Source organism: Alosa pseudoharengus, unplaced genomic scaffold (assembly GCF_046254945.1).
Source record: "Alosa pseudoharengus isolate Yale_2024_CS ecotype anadromous, Long Island Sound unplaced genomic scaffold, YU_APseudo_1.1 YU_APseudo_1.1_scf_20, whole genome shotgun sequence".
NCBI classification, from domain to species: Eukaryota; Metazoa; Chordata; class Actinopteri; order Clupeiformes; family Clupeidae; genus Alosa; species Alosa pseudoharengus.
The window spans coordinates 11992549-12014678 of record NW_027468664.1 but is presented as its reverse complement, the minus strand read 5'-3'; the positions used below and the strand labels follow the sequence as shown (position 1 = coordinate 12014678).

At 42.3% G+C, this 22130-nt stretch overlaps 1 protein-coding gene across 2 annotated transcripts; it reads left to right on the top strand.

The window, feature by feature from the left end:
* Positions 1 to 6: 6 nt before the first annotated feature.
* xpot (exportin, tRNA (nuclear export receptor for tRNAs)) lies at positions 7 to 21838 on the top strand. Of its 2 annotated transcripts, none has more exons than XM_076296588.1 (25): positions 7 to 161; positions 1284 to 1437; positions 4730 to 4812; positions 4930 to 4986; positions 6134 to 6203; positions 7015 to 7233; positions 9568 to 9749; positions 11147 to 11315; positions 11774 to 12010; positions 12513 to 12551; positions 12654 to 12716; positions 13001 to 13125; positions 14084 to 14228; positions 14393 to 14512; positions 14830 to 14924; positions 15328 to 15397; positions 15698 to 15936; positions 16354 to 16639; positions 17138 to 17327; positions 18030 to 18146; positions 18584 to 18699; positions 18814 to 18861; positions 19038 to 19109; positions 19269 to 19325; positions 19428 to 21838. In XM_076296588.1, exons 2-25 carry the CDS (start codon positions 1351 to 1353, stop codon positions 19452 to 19454), a joined length of 2913 nt encoding a protein of 970 aa, XP_076152703.1. In that variant the 5' UTR covers positions 7 to 161; positions 1284 to 1350; the 3' UTR covers positions 19455 to 21838. The 2 variants fall into 2 exon arrangements, with proteins under 2 accessions (XP_076152703.1, XP_076152702.1); XM_076296587.1 differs by having other exon boundaries at positions 9565 to 9749.
* Positions 21839 to 22130: the final 292 nt, after the last annotated feature.

Genomic DNA, 22130 nt, shown 5'->3' with positions numbered 1-22130 from the left:
TTCCGTTGAGCTCCATCGCTTGAGTCGCCGACACGCCGCAATCTAGAGAATCGCCAAGCCGGACCGTCAACGCAACGTTAACGTTAGTTGTGTTTTCTGGAGTATTCATTTTACTGGGGACTACGAATAACGGGGGATGACTCCTTAAAGTCGACAATAAGGTACACAGTCGTTCTATCATCATGGCTACAAAGGGCCTTTGGTCATGTGGACCTTTTACACTTTTCTGCCAAGCATTTTTGACACAATGTGAAAGGGAGAGGCGTGCTGATAGGCGAGAAAAAGCTGTCGGTGCGTTGTGGCTAGCTGGCTAGCAAGCTCGTTAGCTAGCCGGAGTTGTATTTACCTAAATACAAAAACGCATCCACAAACGCATTATTAACGTTCAACTGATGTGTTGGTTAGAAGGTATGCCGGTGATATCCCACGAACGTACACTGATTATATTAGTGAAACTTGCACGCCATGCCACGTTATTGTAAAGTGAAGGCGCATGTGACACATAGGCATGATGCTAGCAAGCTATAATACATTAGCTAATTGCTAGGTAGCTACTCAGTATGTTCAACTTTCCGAGAAAGCCAACCTGATGTGTTGCGGCTGAAAAGTTATTTAAAAGATAACATGGTTGTCGTGAAAGGAGGACCATCGTTATGTATTGATAAACTGTTATGTGAACGTGGACGAATTGTGCGTTAGCAGAGTGAATAGTAGAGCTAACGTTTTATGTTTTTGGTGTGACTGTTTTTGGCTAGCCATCTCATTGGTCACACTCTGCCATAGGCAGCGCTAGCGTGAATAGGCATTGCTGTCTAACTTGGATGTTGACGTTGCGTTGCATCATATCAGTGAAAATGCAACCAGTGTTGGCAATTGTTTCCAATTCAGTGTAGCCAATGATAAACAGCTACCCCATTTCACCAATACGTTTGATCACTCACAAGTGGCAAAGTCTTTATGCTGATGGTGTTGGTTCAGACACGCAGAGGCTCTGTTTTTACATAAGCTTGCTTTTCTAGTGGCAATCCCTATGACAATACAGGTAGCCGCTATTGTGTCACTTGTTATGGTATAACCTGTCCTGGAAATTAAGGTTGAAACTCGAAGCTTGAAAGTTAAGCTGTTTATCCACAGGAGGCAACTTGATTAAATCATTTAGCAGTGAATGAGATTTCAGAGTGTTGACCTTATTTTATTTACCAACAGTGATCAGAGAAAGCCATTATTCAGTGACATGCTATTATGTAAATCCCCCCTGTACACTCTCCCCTCCCCATCCCCAGATGTGTGTGATCTGCCTTTTGGTAGAGGAAAAGAGGGAACCTGAATTGAAGACTAGCTAACCCACGGATGGCCTGCCAGTCTGCACCAGTCATCATGGATGAGCAAGCGCTGCTGGGGTTGAACCCAAATGCAGATGCTTGTTACCGACAAAGGGTAAGAATGTTTGCTGTGTTTTTGTATACCATCCCTAATGTATATGATAGTTCTATTCATTGCATGATAGTTCACAATTGGAAGTTGGTTGAATTGAGTCCCGAAGTGTGACGTAGCGTTTCCATGACGGCAGAATCACTGGATCTAAACAAACTTTCGAAGTGGCATAAATAGCATTGAATGTAGACATGTGGCATCATTCTATATCATTTCTAGCTAATAAAAATAAATATATCAATTTAAACGTGGATTACCTGCTAGGCAGCAGCTTAGCCACATAACACGGATTCCCTGGCAGGTGTAATAGAAAGAAACAAAATTCCAGTGGATATTTCACGTCTTCTCAAAGACTGGCGGCTGTTAAGAGCGACGTTTTTTGCCAAAAAAATAAAGCCAAAACACGTCCGTGAATTTAAGGATTTTAACCGCATGCTGTGAAGTTACATGCAGGTCTCTTTTACGGAGGAAACCCATGCTAAAATAAAACTCTGTAGTCAGGAATTTGATCGTGTTGGTATGAATATATGTTGTAGTATGTGATTCCTACAGTGTACAAAAAATATACTAACGTCTTAGAAACGTTGTAAAACTATTGAAATAGATTAAGAAAGCCACCGCTATGGTGATTTCTAATGGTAGATTGATTTGTTTAGATCCAGTGAAATTGCTGCCTTGGCAACGCTGCGTCATGGCTTCGGGACTCTATTGTTGTCAGTGTAGTTTGTCTACTTTCATTTATCATGGAGTTTGATAAATGTTCTATGATGTATAAATCACTGGTTCATTTTCGTTGATGGTACTTTTGCTTTACTTCACTTAAGAGACTGCCTTGTTCTGGTAGATTGATCATTGCTCTGATGAGCAGTCAGTATCTACCAATCTTTCTTCAGATTAGTCATGTTGCTGTTTATACTGGCCAGTTGCGTGTGATTATTTCTTTTAGTGGTTATAAAATGTTATTTTGGCATTGGCATGAAGTTACTGATCCTGTGACTACCTGTGATTTGAATGAAGCTCAGTGTTCAGTTTGATCAGACAGCGTTGGGGTGACCTCTGTATATCATGCGGCGTTGGAGTGATATCTGTCTATCATGCGGCTCTGGTACTCTTTCATTTACAGATTACGAGTTGCCTGATGTAATCAGAGATGAAATGTTTATCTAATGTTTACAGGTTTCCCTTGGCATTTGTATTGCAATTTTGTTGCAACTTATGGCTATAAATATGGGTGGATATCACTGGAGAGTGCCATTCACCTCTCACAACTGCCATTTTGGTCTTAATTTTCTATTCTATTTATGTTTTATCTTAAGTAGCAGATACTCACGTTGTGGAGATATCTTTTAGCTGAGCTCCCATACCTATTTTCAGATAATTATGGGACAATATTCAGACAATATTCTGATTTCTGACAGGGTGGACATTTTCACCTTCAGTTAACGTTTTTACTCCCAACAAACTGTCACTGGGTCACTATCTAGACTTGTTGTAGAAGAGACTTTGGTATAGTTAGTTATACCTGCATAATATGAAAATATTGTATTGTAATCACATCTGGCATTTTTGTCCCGACACGGTGGACATTTTAAGCTTGGGCAGAGCAAGTAAGCATACCAGAGACTTTCTAATGAGGAGACACAGCACTCAAAAAATCCTCCATAGAAATGCATGGGCTTAGTTTGTAATGCCAATATGGCAGTTGTCTACGCATATCACACCCCTTCCGCAGCAAAACGTTGACATGTGAATACATTGAGCCAATCATGTGCTGTGTTGTGAAGACATCGTGCCAATCATGTGTTGTGATCTCGCCGCTGAAGCAAGATTGCAGTAGATTGGTGTCGTGAAGCCTTGCGCACGTGCATTTCTGCCGAGATGGATGCCCGATGAGTGCCCAAAAAGCGTTGCCATATGGCTGCCGAGTGGAGGGACTTGCCTAAAAGGACTTTGCTTATACAGACAATTTGTCAGTAAGAAGGTCAACTGGTCACTAACTTCAGCAGGTGAATTTCCCACCACTGAAGGGAGAAGAAAAACTGTTGTCCTTCCAGTGATGAGAAACTGCAAACAGTGAATAAAACCAGATAAACGCATTGGCGTGATCATGTCTACGTTCCTTTGTGGTGGACCTGGAGCGATTCGCTACATCCTGATCTTATTAGAGAGGGTAACCTTTTCTTAAAGGGGCATATTTCCCAATACGACAGGGTGGACAATCATTTCAGGCACACACAAAAACTCCTCTCCTTTAGTAAAGAAAAGCACGATTCATATCACCAGATTCTCATTGTGAGTGGAGTAATATCTTGTTTAGCAAAACAATCATTTGAAAGCAATTGGAAAGAAATATATTTTTTAGGGTTTTACTATGTTTTATTCACTTTAAACTTTAATGCATAGTGATGGGGACATGGCAACATATCATGCATTCTTTTATATAAAACTGAAAAGAAGAAAAAAAAAAACAATCTAGAAAATGCATGTAAAATGGCCAGGTAATGTTTTCTCTGAATACAACATGCATAGACAAATATAACAAATTCTTTCAAATGAGTTTTGTTTCTTTCATTTATGTCATGTTGACCTGACAAACTATGAGTTATTCATGTCCAGGACAGCAAAAGGCACCGCTCAGTGATATTCATCCATATCTCATAGGGAAGAAGTTGAAAAATATTTACATAAAAGTCTTAAGTGGGCTTAGGAGCCTGTGGTTTTCCACAAACTTGAGACAGCGTTGTCCTAGGGATGTTCGTGATGAAATGCAACAGAAATTAGGAATATAAATGCAATGAACCAAACTAACAATGTCCATTGTGTATCTACAAAGGGTTTTGCGCAATACATTGGTACACATTGTCTTTCAAAGAGGAAATACTCCAACATGCATTCTAGATGCAGCATAGATAAGTGTCAAGAGACGAAAAATGATCTCTGGCCAAAATTCAATACTACCAGTGACTCCCTATCAGCCAGTCTATATGGTCATACAGCATCATATGATGCAATATGTTCAATTATTCAGCAATATAGTACTGCAAATTCTGGTTTCAGCACATGAACAGTGGAAAATGGGAACATGGAGTTAATGTGGCTAGTACCCGAGGTGCTATAGTTTGGTACAGTGGGAAAGAACTCTTGGATACGACCAGTATTTACGCCCCAGTTCCCATGGGGCAAAGTGTGTGGGTGGCTTCAGAATGTAGTGTGTTTGTGTCAGTCTGATGTTGGTGTTAGTCAGGTTTGCTTGTCTGTTTCTAAGCCTGTGCATCTCTCTCCTTGTCTCTCTTAGGCACTGGCATATTTTGAGCAACTGAAGGAGTCTCAGGATGCCTGGGAGATGTGTGCAGAAGCTCTGGCTAAAGGCTTTTACAGGTAAACTGCTTGAGAAAATACAGTCTCATTAGTGATTATTTGTAAACAATACAATACAATACGTTTTCCATTTTTTCCGTTTTAATTTTTTGCCCGTTTGTGATTTCCTTCCTACAGTGACGACCATGTCAAGTTCTTTTGCTTCCAAGTGTTGGAGCACCAGATCAAATATAGGTAAGTACAATGTTCACTGGGAAAGACCTGGTTTGACCAGGAGCGTTATCTGTTTACCCCATGACTAGTTCTCACATGCTTTAAAGGGACCTTCGGGGGATATACTATGCAGCAAGATGAGCGAGGTTTCTCGCACTGAATATCAGGGTTTGCAAGGTTATGAAGGTGGCTCTCTTATGATGGGGCCAGATCACCAGAGCAATTTATACTATAACTTAACCTACTCCGGAGCAGGTTATGTTCGAGATAAAGGCTCAAAACGTGTAAAAGTACAGCCTACAACCAATCATTATCTTGGAAAACACCAGCAGTCACCATACCTCCTTCATTATCCAATCATTATCTTGGAAAACACCAGCAGTCACCATACCTCCTTCATTATCCAATCATTATCTTGGAAAACACCAGCAGTCACCATACCTCCTTCATTATCCAATCATTATCTTGGAAAACACCAGCAGTCACCATACCTCCTTCATTATCCAATCATTATCTTGGAAAACACCAGCAGTCACCATACCTCCTTCATTATCCAATCATTATCTTGGAAAACACCAGCAGTCACCATACCTCCTTCATTATCCAATCATTATCTTGGAAAACACCAGCAGTCACCATACCTCCTTCATTATCCAATCATTATCTTGGAAAACAGTCACCATACCTGGGTTACCAGCTTCTGTAAAACGTTACAGGCGGAGCTCTGTGCGTTCCCCAGAGTCTAAAGCCTGGTTTGAATAATGCAACTGATAACCACTATCATAGTACCAACATTTCCTTTTGGATTAATGAAGTAATTATCTATTGCCAATGGCCTCATATCGCTAGTTCAGGGTTTGTCCAGACATCTTGCACAAAGAGAGCCTGGTTATGTGTAACTTGCTATGTAGTATACCGCTCTGTTTTTAAAGCTAAGGTTGAATTTGCCATTAACCTAAGCATACCACTCATTCTTAGTACAAAGAATGTCTGAATAGGACCGTCCATACTAAGATAATGTTTTTAACATGCTTGCTTTTCAACACTTCCATACATCCATACTACTGTGCATGAATGGCAATGTTACTGGGATGGTCCCTCTGACTGGGGCCTGATGGAGGATCCAGTTCCTGGAAAGAATGTTTGCATGTGTTATGTGTTCGAACAGGCATGGGGGCCTGACTGCAGCCCAGCAGCAGCTCATCAGGGAAACGCTGATGAAGTGGCTCCAGACACAGGTGTGTGTGTGTGTGTGTGTGTGTGTGTGTGTGTGTGTGTGTGTGTGTGTGTGTGTGTGTGTGTGTGTGTGTGTGTGTGTGTGTGTGTGTGTGTGTGTGTGTGTGTGTGTGTGTGTGTGTGTGTGTGTGTGTGTGTGTGTGTGTGTGTGTGTGTGTGTGTGTGTGTGTGTGTGTGTGTGTGTGTGTGTGTGTGTGTGTGTGTGAGTATCATATACTGTATATGTATATAATCTATATATACATATCATAATGAGGGAGAGTCCTCTACTTGACTCACAACTGTTTGTTTGTTTTTACACCATAACACTCACCATATATACATACATGTAATCTGCAGAATTCTACAGGATCGTTATCTTAATTAGGACTGCCACGGCGCTAGCACATACGTCCCTAAGTTCCTCCCAGCAGTTTTCGGTTGAGGATTCCAGTCCTGACACCAGAACACCCGAGGCATGTGAAGCTTGGTGGGCATGTAGCCCCACTCCACTAGGCTAATAGAACCTCCCCCTTACCCCCACCCCACATCTCCTAAAATTTCATTTTGCTCACGCAACAAAATGGCTGCCACCAGCCAATCAAAAATTCACCAGCCAAAACAATATTGTCCCAATATCTTCAGATGTGAATGTTCAAAGCAGGTGGCAACACCATGCAGACTGTTATACCATGTACATCCAGTCATCCAGTGCATTTTCTGATATCATTGGTTTAATCAAATGAATGAATGCCAGACATTTTTTGCAATTGCTTTCTCAATCAAGTGACATTTTTTTTGGCATATAACTAAGCCTCTTCCTCTCACATGCAGCTGATGAACGTGCACCAGGAGAAGCCATTCATTCGGAATAAGGCGGCACAGGTGTTCGCCCTGACCTTCGTACGGGAGTACCTGACCCACTGGCCTAAGTTCTTCTTCGATATCCTCACTCTGATCGGACTAAACCCTCATGGAGTGGACATCTACCTGCGCACCCTCATGGCCATCGATGCTGAGGTGGTGGACCGGGACATCATGCACTCCGTTGAGGTAAACATTACTACTACTACTACTACTACTACTACTACTACTACTACTACTACTACTACTACTACTACTACTATTGCTATTAGTAATAGTAATAGTGTTTGTCTGTAAGACAGGTGTCACTTGCGCTCAAGCCTTATCGGTGCTCACAGTCCAGGACTAAAGAGTCAGAAAGACTGGCTGCGTCACTTCAGAGAGACTACACCCAGGGATGACCGGAGCACTCAGAGAACTTTAAAACTTTTTTTTTTTTTATTAAGGTGCACAAACGACTGACGTTTCGACGTCTTTTGGTCTATAGGTCAAGGTGCATCACAGAATATAATCATAATGTTTAGGCTTTGGAAAGCATCTTGAGACAATTTCATCATTATTGGCACTAAATAAATGCATTTAATTTAATAGAAATGGAATGTAATAGTGCTGCCACTAACGACTAATTTTCTAACGACTAATCTTTCGACTAATTTTTCGATTAGTCGACTAATCTAAACGACTATTTTTTTTTTACATCAAGTGTTTGTTATTATTTTGTTGTGTACGTTTTATTTTGAACTCAACTAAATGGAAAACGTAAAATATATATCACCCTACTTTTGTTAGAAGCTGTATTACTGTAAGTAAACTGTTCAAAAACATTATGTATTAAAAAAAAAAACACCCATTTAAAATGCTACCTTCAGATCTACAGTAATGTCAGACCTTTGATAGACTTTATTTGTATGCCAGTGTTGCCATCGACATAGACAACTTATTTGACCTGAGGCCCGGTCATGGCATACTTTGGGGTCATAGGGCCCACCTACATGAACCCACCCCCCATCAAATTATCATTATATCACATCACAATTATTATTGTTATGCTATATTGTTATACATGCACTTCAAAGCAGCCAGTGTTTAAAGTGCTAACATTGTTCACAAAAAGTTTGAAAACATGCACATCAGAGGACTGCTTTACTAATGTAAAATATAATTAGAATAGTTCCATTGCCTTTGCATGGTTGCATGATAAATACTTCTCAAAACAACAGCAATTATATGGGTGTCATCGTTTTGGGATGTTTCCCTCATGCAAGCATCATATACTGGTAGGCAAATGGAAAGAATATTTACATATTTAATTATGCCACAAGCTTTTGGCCACGTTATTCAAATTTGACTATACAATACTCTAGATAGTGTATTATAGTCTGTGCTCTGTTTTTATGGAAGTTGCATAAATCCACATTGTTCTATTAAATGTAGTTTCATAATTAAATAGCTTTCCAATAGGTTGAGTTGGAGATTTGCTACCAAAGTTATCAAGTGGTTTCAGTTTCTCTCGCACATTGAATGAACGCTCATACCACCATTTAATTGTATGCCTCTATGTTTGATGACACCAAATTAGCAAGTAATTCATACTGATTGCAGAAAAGTTTGTTTTCTTTTTCTGTCGGTCCGCAGTTCCTTGATCAGTTGCGCAGCAAATTATCAGACGAAGCCCCGGGAATAATTTCACTCCACGGCTCCGGACCAGCAATGTCCACGTTACGGCCGGTGCTGGTCCGCGTGGCCCATAGTTTGAGAAACGCTGGACTTTGAAAGGCGACAGGAGTTGAGGACTTTGCAAATGAGCCTAACATCAGCATGTTCAAAACAAGTAGGCTACAGGCACTTTGCGCGTCTTACCACATAGGTTACTTCACTTTATCAGTTGCTAAAAAAATATGCGTCGTGACTTATTGACCATGGGAAATGAGGCGCACCTTGATTGTTGATATCACGGGCGGCGGCATGTTCGGTTTAACGTTTTTTTGTATAAATGAATTACAGTAATGACACGCCGTTGCGTTGTCAACGTGAAATACTTCACTTCATTTATTTCAATTTCCACAATAGGCTACTATATTAGTCAGAGTCTGGACTAGCGTAACCTACTAGCTTAGCTCCCCCCACTTAGCTCTGCCTAATAATTAATTGCGCTGAAAGCAGGCAGGCACGCAGCTTTGCTACTGGCGTTAACACTTGCGTGCATAGTGGGGTTTAAAACATGCCAAAGTCTTAATAGCCTGTTTAACATCCAAAGACAGTCATTGTACTTTTCAAGAGTTAATAACATAGAGTTAATATAACATTACAGCCGTGTGAGACCAAAAATAAATAGGCGGTCAATAGTAAAACGACTCTTCGACTAAAAAAATTGCCGTCGACTAATTTTCATGGTCGACTAAGTCGACTAATCGCGGCAGCACTAGAATGTAATTGGAATATAAATAATAACAGTAAATCTGTTTTACCCCCTACCCTCCTCCCCTCCTGCCCCTCCTGCCCCTCTCCACTTCACTCCAGGAGACCCGCCGGAATACCCTGATCAAAGACACCATGCGTGAGCAGTGCATCCCCAGCCTGGTGGAGTCCTGGTTCCAGATCCTGCAGGCCTACCAGCAGTCCCACAGTGAGCTCACCTGCCAGTGCCTGGAGGTGGTCGGTGCCTACGTGTCCTGGATCGACCTCAACCTCATCGCCAATGACAGGTCAGCACCTCCCAGGCTGCTCCAGCCCTGCTTAACGTGTAGGAACACCATGTGCTCTTTTGGGGAGCAGCCAGATGTTTGACTTGTTTGGAATCGGTCCAGATGCATAGTATTTGGTGTTTTAAAGCAACCTTTACCTTGAAATAATGGCTTCAAACTCCTTTTGATGGTACGTGGACTCATGATTGACAGAACCGTGATTGTTAATAACGATGCATGCCCAGAATGCCTGATATTGCACTGTAGCTTTGTTGCTCTGACCAGAAATGTCACCCTTGTCATTAGTCCTTGATAAATCGGGTACCCCTTAGCGCTGTGGGTACTCAGTACATTCATATTAAGGGGAATTCCAACGTTGTGTTGCTTTAAGATAAGAGAAATCAGGAGTGCAAACAGTAAAAGCCTCAAAAACACATACAATTGGGAATGAAAGTTTGACAACACCAGGCCTTAAAGAGAACTGCTGAAAGACTAGACATGTTGAAATAATATTGCCTAAAGAGCATTGCGCCAAATATGAAATGCAGCAGTTCTTTGTCATGTTTGTTCACTAAAAGTTCTGTAGCTGGTGCAGTAGAGAGAATCTTAATTATAAAATACTCCTTTTAAAGTTTTAAGGGCCATGTACTATCAAAGTTAAAAGGATATCAAAGGAGGAAACAGACTCCCTAGTCTGTATTGTGTCATGCGCACAGTCTCAAGTCCACATTCATGGCATAAATTCCTTCATTCATACATTAATTTTTTGTATGTAGGCCAGAAAGAAATTTTATAAGCAACAGCACCATACACAACTGTAATATTTAAATTATAGGCAGAATTAATCACTAAAAGCCATTTCAGGTTTTAGGCATACAATGGTTACTTACTGCTTGACCCAGATGAAACTGGTAATTGACATCAAATTCACTGTTACGTGTGGTAATGTAAAACCCACATCCACGGATGAGGTGCCCTTGAGCAAGGCACCTAACACCCAACTTCTCACCGGCCGCTGGATTAAGGGCTGCCCACTGCTCCGGGTGTGTATGTGTGCTCCTAGTGCGGGAGTGCTCCTAGTGAGCTCACTGCTCTGAGTGTATGTATGAATGTGTGTACACTACCCACGGATGGGTAAAATGCAGAGAACACATTTCCAATAGGAACATCCTACAGGACTATACAGTATAACTTAACTAACTCATGTGGACTGTGGTGAGTGTAGAATTTGGGGCTTAAATAATATTGTAAGATAAACCTGTCTTTTTGTGTTTACAAATCACACACTTAACATTTACAACCACAATTTACCCGTGAAAGCATTTTCTTTGATGTTTGACTCATAGGCTTGATAAGCCCCAGATCAGGGCCCTTGACCAGGTGTACTGACCCCTCCTTTCTATTGTCTGCTCATGCAGGTTTGTTAACTTGCTGCTGAGTCAGATGTCTGTGGAGGACCTGAGAGAGGAGGCTTGCGACTGCCTGTTTGAAATTGTCAACAAAGGCATGGATCCTGTTGACAAAACCAAGCTGGTGGAGCTACTGTGCCAAGTGCTGCAGTCAGCCGGCTTCTTCAATGTGGAACAGGTATGATGCAAGTTAGACTAGGGCTGAATAAGAGAACAAAAAAAGAAAATGGCTGAAATGTTGGTACTATTAAAGTTTATATTTTGGAGTAATTGGAGTCTGAAGCTGACCAAAGACTTTTCTGAAGATTCTTTTGTAGCTTTGAGAGTTTGAAAGTGCTGTCAATGACTCGTATGGTCATACACCAAACTTTATCACTGCTTATGCTGAGGCTGACATGTACTGTAATAAAAGAAAAAAATTGTATTTGAAGAATTTTCTGAATTTATTGGAAACTCTTGAATCAATATACCAGCTTGTTGCACAGTGGTCAAAAGATTGTGAAACCATTCAGTAAAGACAGTCATTGGTTGACATTATGCTGTATTTCTGTGAGCGCAGAGGTTAAAGATTAGATTTCTGTTTCCTCTACCTCCACCACACATACACACAAACACATACACACCGGTTTCCTCCAGGAGGAAGATGTGGACTTCCTGGCCAAGTTCTCACGGCTGGTCAACGGCATGGGCCAGTCGCTGGTGCTCAGCTGGACCAAGCTCCACAAGGCAGGCAACGTCAAGGTTGCCACGGAAACACTGCGGGCACTGGAGGCCAAGGTGCCACTCATGCTGCAGCTGCTTGTGCACGAGGACGACGACATCTCGGCCAACATCGTGGGCTTCTGCTACGAGTACCTGCATGTCCTCAAACAGGTGGGGCCTCTGATTTGTCTACCTGGTTCCAGAGGAAGCACTTTTGGTTCTGATTATTTAAATCATAATATTTTGTGAATTATTACTCTGTCTGCATTTATATGAAACACAGCTCTTTGGTTGTATAGTATGACGTGCTACAAAAAAATTGGATTCAGTATGCAATGAATAACTTCTCTTACGCTCCACTGCTACGTCGGGCCGCATTACCACCTCGAACGTGCATTATTCTGTTAACCGAACGCCGTGTCATCCATTATCTCTTACGTATTTATTACGCACAGGTGCTATGGTTTTGCGCTGGCTATGTAATGCATACATGCATGTGAGCCAGGTGCTTGTATGTGAGGGGAATCAATATGTTTAGATGTAAAACTGGTAGTTGTAGTCTATAGTACTATTATTCTTTTTTTACATGGATGGAAAACACAGCTGAAAAGGTGGCATTGAATCACTGAAGAGTGAAACATGAGCTAACTTACATTGCATGTGCTTTTTACAGCTTCCGCTTCTGACTGACCAACAGAAAGCTAATGTGGAGGTAAGGCTACTCTGAAATAGTTTCATCTCATGTTTTCTGTCCATGTTGTTGGTCTTCCTTGTGTAACGTTACAGTGCCTCCTAATGTTGTCTTTTTTAACAGGCAATCATGCTGGCGGTCATGAAGAAACTGACCTATGATGACGAGTACAACTTCGAAAATGAGGTAAGAGGTTCATGGTCTTGATCATGGTGCTGTGAAGACTTCTGCTAGGTTTAATATTTTCTTAAAAGTTCTACTGAAGTAGTTTAGCACTAATGTAATACCTTCCATTTTAATTTTATTTCAGTACTTTCAATACTCTTAGTACTGGTGCCTTACATTTTAATACCTCAGTACTTTTAGTACTGATGCCTTCCATTTTGGCACAAACCTGCCTTGCCGTGTATTGGCTCCTTTCTGGCGTTGGCCTTGTCTGACCTGTGCTCTCCCTCCTCTGCCTGGTGTAGGGGGAGGACGAGGCCATGTTTGTGGAGTACCGCAAGCAGCTGAAGATGCTGCTGGACCGCCTGGCCCAGGTCTCCCCCGAGCTGCTCCTCGAAGCTGTGCGCAGGGTCTTCAACAACACTTTACAGTAAGTCTGCATGCACTGGACAGGGCTGGACTGGTCACAGTGGGCCTCTGTTAAGCCTAAATGTTATCAAAGTAATATTTATGGCAACACTTAGAATTTGCCTTTATTATCAACCCTTACTTAAAGATGGCATGTGTAATGTCCGCCAAAAAATCAGTTCATACTCCACATTCCATAAACGATGGGGGCAGTATACCTCCAGAAAGTGAGTTGGTCTACCCTAGAGTAATAACCGAGAAACGTGTAATGCAGTTTGGCTGGTGGTTATGTTGCCCGCATAATGCCTCCCATGGCCGAAACTGGTATTATGACACCTGTCGGGCTGTGGCTAGTAATTTAGCATGCTAATTCAGGTTGATATCTCTGCAGCACTATACCTTGTTTTTTTTAATGACATCATCGCCCTTATTTCTTCTCATTCTTTTGATGCGTGTAGCTCATTTTTTGGATATTTTTACCTCAATTCTTACATGTCACCTTTTAATAAATCATGTATCATGCAGTGAATATTGTTGTTACATATAATTTCTGCATTTTTGTTGGATATTTGAAACCATGGGATTTGGTTAATTCATGAACAGTGAAATATTGATGGAATCTATGTGTTCTCATGGAGTTGGAATGACTGAGCGCATAAATAAATCAGTGCATTTTTGAGTGGGCAGATGCTTCCCCTTTTGAGGCTTTCCTGTTCTTTTGATCCTCATCCTCTGAAGCACTGTACTCTGCAATCTTCATTTGACCAGAATGGAACTGACTTCAAAAGCCATTTTTAAAAAAATATTGTAATATTTACTTTTATTGTTATACTAATATTCTAAGTCGCTTTGGATAAAATATTCTGCTAAATACCCCCATAACCATTTTTGTTGACGTAAATGGAATGTATTTATGTAGTGCTTTTCCACACGCACACGCGCACCTCTGACCGGTCACCTGTGCTGTTGTTTGTTCTCAGGAGCTGGCAGACGGCTCCCTTCATGGAGGTGGAGGTGGCCATTCGGCTGCTGTATATGCTGGGAGAGGCCCTGCCTGCGTCCCACGGCGCCCATTTTACCGGGGACGCCACCAAGGCCTCCACCCTGCAGGAGATGATGAGGACGGTGAGTGACCCTCTCAGGGAAGAGGGGCAGAGACTACCACAGCCGGCACCCATTACAGTGAACAAAAGTGTTTTTTAACGGACTGTGTGTTGTGAGATCTGCATGTCTGACTGTGTGCCTGTCTGTCTGTCTGTCTGTTTGTCTGTCTGTCTGTCTGTTTACAGCTGGTCAACAGTGGGGTCAGTGAGTACCAGCACTCCTCTGTGACGCTGGAGTTCTTTGAGACCGTTGTGCGTTATGACAAGTTTTTCATTGTGGAGCCTCAGCACATTCCAAACGTCCTGGTGAGTGTGTATGTGTGTGTGTGTGTCTGTCTTTGCATACAGAGTGTGTGGAGTCTTGTCACCTTGAGTTAGGTGAAAAGGTCCAATTCAGTAAGTTAATAGTTGTCACATGTTTTTTGAAGATGAAATTATGAGAAAAGGGCATTTGCAGAAAGAAGTGTATGCCACTTTTATTCTAGTGAAGGATTCCATTTTTCTTACATGCGCCCTCAGTCACTCTCACTGCATTACAAACACTTGCACACTCAAACACACACACACACACACACACACTCTCACTCACTGTGCTCCTGTCTGCTACCCCCTCTCCTTCTCAGATGGCATTTTTGGACCACCGGGGTCTGAGGCACAGCAGTCCGAAGGTCAGGAGCCGCGTGGCATACCTCTTCTCCCGCTTCGTCAAAACCCTGCAGTAAGTCCGCAAGCCTGCAGGCTGACCACCACTGCCCTTACACTCCACTCAGACATTCTCATTCTGACATTCTGACCGTGCATACTTATCAGTGCCCAGCTCTGGACTCTCACAAAGCACACAGCTCAACCACATGGCCACTGAGTGAATTAGAGCTGAAGTTGGTTCAGTTAGACTTGGGATGTCGAGTTAAATTGGCTATGACGTGTTTAAGAACCACCACTTGTTATTAAACAGTATTTTGGTAGTTTGGGTTCCACCTGGTGAGGCAGTACAGCAGATTTATGTCAAATATGTCCAAATATGTATCCAGTTTATGTGTGACCTGATGAAGAGGAGTTATGCTAATGAATGTTATTGTGTTGTATTGACATGTTTGTGTACTTTATTTATTTATAAACAGCAAACATATGAATGCCTTCATTGAGGACATCCTGAGCAGGATACAAGACCTGCTGGAACTGGCTCCTCCAGTAAGTCATATATCATAAGTATAACCTGTATATCTTTATTCACCTAAATATATATACACACTTAATTATACGGATTATGGATAATAATGTCATGTACTGTATATACACAGAAATATATACATATATACACTCACCCACTCAACGCACTCACTCACGTACATAGAAGATGGCTGTAACTCATTTCACCCCAGCACATCACATCTCAAAACAACGCCCCATATATATATTCACACACACAGAACATGACTGTAGCTCATTCCATATTGACCTTTGTCCCCCCCCTGCCCCGCCCCATCCCAGGAAAACGGTTTTCCGGCGATGCTGACCAGCGACGACCAGCTGTTCATCTTCGAGACGGCGGGTGTGCTGATCGTGTACGGCGAGAGCCCGGCGGAGCGGAAGCAGGCGCTGATGCGCAGCCTCCTCACGCCGCTGATGGACGGCTTCCGCCTGCTGCTCGCCAAGCTGCCGCAGGAGGCCGACGAGGAGAGGCAGCTTGTGCTCGCCGACTGTCTCAGCCACGCTGTCGGCTTTGCCAGGTACATACGCGCACACACACACACATGCACACACACATGCACACACGCACACATGCACACATGCACACACACACACACACACACATGCACACATGCATGCACACATACAGCTAATCACCTTCTTGTCCAGTTCATGGGTCACTGTCTTCAAGCTGTCTGGTCTGTTTGTATTTATTCCTATAAATTAGAAGCAAACAATTGGATAACTACAGACATCCTGTGGTAAAATTATATCACTCCGGCTCCCCATGAAAAATGAATCCTGTCTGAATAGGTCTATGCACTATTCCAGCCAATCAACCTGTCACATCTGCAGCAACAAAGGGGGAGTGGTGTAATTTCATTGGCTGCTCTCAAAGCATCAGCCTCCATTTGCCAGAATCAAACACTTTAACCCCCCCCCCCCCCTCCCTCCAGCCGCACCAGCAAGGCCTTCAGCAACAAGCAGACGGTGAAGCAGTGCGGCTGCTCGGAGGTGTACCGCGACTGCCTGCAGTGCTTCCTGCCGGCGCTGAGCTGCCCGGTGCAGCGGGGGGCCCTGAGGGGTGCCGTGCGCTCCTTCCTGCACCGCATGATCATCTGCCTGGAGGAGGAGGTGCTGCCCTTCATCCCCTCCGCCTCGGAGCACATGCTCAAAGACTGCGAGCCCAAGGACCTGCAGGAGTTCATCCCCCTCATCAGCCAGATCACCGCCAAGTTCAAGGTAGGGCAGCACAGGGTCAGGGATGGGCAGTTCACCGGAGATTGTAGTACGAAAGTGGACGTTTACAACATTGCACAGGGCCAGGAGCTCGGGGTTAATTAGGGTGGATTTGTACTACTCTTTGGATGCATTTAGCCGTTAAATTGAAAGTGATTTAAGTGCAGGTAAATACAGGTTTGACTCTGGGCTCCTATACATGACAAAGATATGAAAATTAGTTTTTTTTTTTTTAAGTGGTGTAATGTGTAATGGTTTAAGCAGGGTGTAAAGTGTAAGGAATATAATGTAGTATATTCTACATTATCATACGCATTAACTTAATGTATGTTAAAAAAGAGAAAATAAGGCATGTTGGTGAATTGTGGTGACATTATGGTCATGGTCCTATGACTAGCAGAAGTTGTAGTTGTTTACGGTTCTGACTAACCTGATCCTCCTCCCTGTGTGTGTGTGTGTGTGTGTGTGTGTGTGTGTGTGTGTGTGTGTGTGTGTGTGTAGGGTCAGGTGTCTCCGTTCCTGCAGCAGGTGTTCATGCCTCTGGTGCTGGCCATCTTTGAGGTGCTGGGCCGGCCAGCGGAGGAGAACGACCAGACGGCGGCACTGGACAAGCAGATGCTCAGGAGGAGCTACTTCAGCTTCATCCAGACCGTCACGGGCAGCGGCATGAACGAGGTCATGGCCAATCAGGGTGAGTGGGCCAGCACGGGCGCCCCAGTGCGTGAAACCGACAAGTCTTCGCATGTGTTTGTTTCGAGTGAGGACAAGGCAACTTAAAACCTACCATCCAGTTCATACACATTGGTAGATATACATGTTTTTTTTAAGGGTTGATTTTGGCCTTTTAGGGGTGTTGCTAGAATAGTTAAATGAACCAGTGGTGTCTGGTATAAAAGTACTACCAGTATAGAGATTACTTGACCCTATGGAGTTGAACATGACTTCCACCTCTGCTTAGGAATTTCATGCAAATATTATCTATGAAATATTCCTAAGCATCAACTAAGGTCGTGGGTATTACTGTTTGCAACTGGCAGAGAGAATTAATAGACTTTGATATCTCTGCTCATGTTCTAGCACGTCATCGTATATAGCAGCTCACATATCTCCGGGGCTGGCACAGGAGACAAATGAATCAGCCGAAATGCATTAAGAAAGTCATGTTCATATGTGCTCATGCATGTTACTCAGGGCATAAAGCAAGGAATATATATTATGTGCCTGAAGTTATCAAACATTTTCAAACCTATTATATGTAATTACCTATTTTCAAATCTTGAACAGCCTGGCCCACGCCTGAATTCCACCAGTGTCTTGAGAACTTTAAGCCCTGATGCGACATACATGTACATACCTGTGTGAAACTGAGCCAATCCCCTTCTGTCTCCCCCAGGGGCTGAGAACGTGGAGCGAGTGCTGTTCACCATCATCCAGGGGGCAGTGGACTTTCCCGACCCCATCGCCCAGAAGACCTGCTTCATCATCCTCACCAAGCTTGTGGAGCTCTGGGGTACGTTACTACTGGTCAGAACTACTACTGCAGAGCCTCCAACCTCTTGACCAAAGTGACTTACATATGTCAGCTATATTACAAGGGATCACATTGTCCCCGGAGCAACTTGGTGTTAAGTGCCTTGCTCAAGGGCACAACGGTGGAAGCCGGGAATTGAACCGACAACTTTCAGGCTACTGCACGCTAGCCAAGCTGCTTAACCACTACACTACCACCGCCACCGGATCTTGGGTGTTTAAAATTAAGTACAAGTAAAACTGTGTCAAGCAAAGTGAAAATGTTTGGACTTGCTTGGAAATAGCCTACAGCGTTGTTGTTGCTATAGAAGCAGTGCAATATTTTACAGAACATAAATGTAACAGCTGTGGTGTAGAGAGCGAGGCGTAATCCATCTAACACTGAGGTATGCTGCTCTGCCGGCCTTTTCTCCTCAGGTGGCAAAGATGGCCTGGTTGGATTTCCAGACTTCATCTACAAGCACATTGTCCCAGCATGCTTCCTAGCTCCTCTCAAACCGACCTTTGACCTCTCCGATGCCCAGACTGTCCTTGTGAGTGAAAGGCCTTGAGGCATTCCTCAGCATATCCACAACATCCTCAATGTCAAGCCCCAGTTTTTTTAAATGCATTTTTATAACCCGCCACCTCTTTTGTGTGTGTTCCAGACATTATCAGAGTGTACTCTTACCTTGAAAATGATTCATCTCAAGAGGGTATGTACATGTACATGCATTTATAATGACACATCTGGAAATCAACAAAACAATTTCTGATACCAATACATTTTGAAGAGCTATTTTGTATGAAAAGCTAATAATGAATGATACCACCAATCATTGTGACCAATTAAGTTTTTAATGAAAAGCTACCATCTTGTTTATGATTTTAGGGGCCAGAGTTCATTCAGTTTCTTCAGCAGGAGTACCTGCCCTCCCTGCAAGTATCACCAGATATCACACAGGTAAGATGGAGCTCATTTTGACCCTGCAACAGGTGCTTTGGTGACTATTTATTTTATAATTACCACAACCAGACTGCTTTCCTGTAACACTAGCTTGCTTTACAAAATTATGTATAAGGGTTTATAAACCGCACAATTGCTAACTTTTCAACTTTCCAGGAACTCTGTCAAGTGCTTCAGCAGCCTGATGTCAAGGTTCTGAAAAACTACATGAAGGTACGGTCATTTCTGGTACACAATATTCACTTACACATTCTATGTAGTATTTATTTAATGAATCGGTGTTTTTTTCACACACCCCCCCCCTTTTCTCGAAAGGCATTCTTTCAGCGCGCCAAACTGTAAAAACTGGAAGTTGGACCGAGGGTTGAAAGGACACAGAAGAAGAAAAGAGCGGTCATCCGTGCCACTTACTACAAAACAGACAGAGCTTAGCATAGGAGCAGCTTCAGCACTTAAAAGTGAATCGCTAATGACGCCCATCCAAAGCTGGGGGGAAAACGTGGTGCCGATAAAGGACTTGTGTGGGGACGGGCCATCGCTCGCCAGTGATCATGCCCCTCCCCATCGACCTAGGCCCCAATCAAAAGACGTGCTCTCCATGTGGGTGTGGCCACTTGGCCAGAGGATGAGTACAGGGATTGGTTAACCCACTCGAAGAGACAGGAAACTGTAGTTTGTGGGGTGGGATTTGGGGAAGGGGCTTCAGTTGACTGGTAATTCCAAGGGAAAATGTCAGAAGCCTAAAAAACTGTTGCCTATATATATATATATAAAAAAAGAAATACTGAGTGTGAACCTGACTTCAAAGTATCAGCCAATTTTTCTTTTGTTAGGATTTGTGGGAAAAAAAAAGCTTTATTGGTTTAAAATTATTTGGAATGTCAGATGATGTGCTGGTTTATATTATAGAGTGGTTGGATATTGAGGTAAATCCATCATTTTGTGTTAAGAAAAGGTTGATTTGAGGAATTTTTATTTAATGGCGACTGTGATTTTTTTTTCTTTCTTCCCTTCCTCTCTTTTAAATGTTGTGAGATTTTCATGAATTAAGGGATGTGATCTGGCAGACACCTGGTTTGTAGTCCCCTGGTTTCAGATGCACCAGTCTTTTCATTTCAGACTTCGGCCATACGTCTGTTGTGTCTACAAATGCTTCAGAAAAACCGATGCAAAATTCCACATGCACCCAACAAACCAGCTGTATTGGTCAAAAAACCAGGAACTTGTGTCTGCTGAATCAGTCCCAAAGTGTTATATTTTGAAGTTTGGAGTGAAATGGAGAATGTGTGACAAGAACGCAGGAGGGCTCGGATTCTCAGTGCATGCATATCCATTAACGATAGGGGGCGCTGTGGCGGTTCCATTGCTGGCACTCATCTCACAACTCTCCCAAACTGCTTATCAAATTTCATGTGCTGTCTGAAGATCAAAATGTGTCATTTGCTTTGTCAAATAAAAGCGACCAGATCTGTCTATTGCACGTGGGAATGCAGTGCCACACTTCTGCACTTGTTGTACTACCTGAACTTACATGTTTGTTTGTTTTTAAAAACAGACACCACCACCAGTACAGCCACCCTTAACTCCTGCCTTGTTGCTATTGGAATCTTACATAGAATGCCTGCCAGTTAATTGTTCCTTGGATAATCAATGTCATCCAATTCCACGTGGGTGCATCAAAATGAGAAACCTTGAGCTGCCCATAACGTATTCACCTTTGTTATTGTTTGCATTGTATCAAACATGTATTTAATTAGAACCCCCCCAGTTATTGGGGGAAAGATTAAAAGCAATTCTAATATTGGTGCACGTGACAAGAAAAGACCAATAGATTGAACAGATTTAGATGAATATTTTTGACAGCAAAAAGAAAAAAAGAGACAATGTTCCTTGTGATGATTGAACCACTGATGTCCTGTGCTGTCCTGTTCCCTGTGTCAATGCAATTCTGACAGACCCAAGGCCCCAAATCACCTGCCTGTCCTAGTCATTGTGTTTCTGTTTTTAAATGATTCTGTTAAAAGTTTTTGTTCATGGATTTGTTGTCCTGGGAAAACTGTTATACATTATACCTCTGACAAAATGGATAACGATATCTGATTAGACAGTGAACGCTAATATGCAGTAATAATTAGGGTGGAGTTTACTGGGAGTTACATTAAATATAGGTCTGAGGATTTTGATTCCAATGTTTATACATTTTTATTTTTTGTTTTATTTACTTAGATCAGATCTATGAATTTGAATTTAACATAGCTCATGAAGTGTGAATGTGTGTGTGTGTGTGTTGCAGGGGTTCAGGAGTTGGGTGTGTTACCAAGTTAGCGTAGGTCAGGCTCATGAAGGCGGTTTCAAGTGATCGGTTATGTCATTGGCAGCCTTTTAATTTATTATCTTAACCCTAAGGCTAATTTGAATTAATGACTCTGCATAGATGACTAAGGACATTTACTGTCAGAGCCCTTCAAATGTCACCCTGTACAAATTTTATGAAAATGTTTCCAGTGATTTTATCTTGAGATCAATTCTGCTGATTTGGCGCCACCATCTGGAATGAGAATCTCTAATCAGATCCCACTGTATTAAGGCCAAACATATGAATGGATTTCTCTCATTCTGGATTGAGATGTCTTTGTGAGTACTTGATTTATTTTTGATATGTTGGGACAAACTTTCACAATTTGTCAATATCTTGTCACCACCAATAAAGTGTTTACTAATCCTTAGTAGTTGTGTAATCTGTGTTCATGGTTGTCTTCAAAGCAGAAAAACAAGGAAATCCAGATAAGCTATTTTAAGACACTACTCTCTTATGTATGCCACAAACAAATTGTTGTAGTTAATTAAAAACTGGATTACGACTAGCCTAGAAATCTAGACGCAAATGGAATTTGCAGCCAGCGTAGATTATGACCTCAAATGAAAAGGAAGACATTTTTGATACAGAAAGTTGATAGCAAAAAAACACTAATGATATACTTGAGTCAGTAAAAACATGATGTTGGCTGAGCAGAGTAT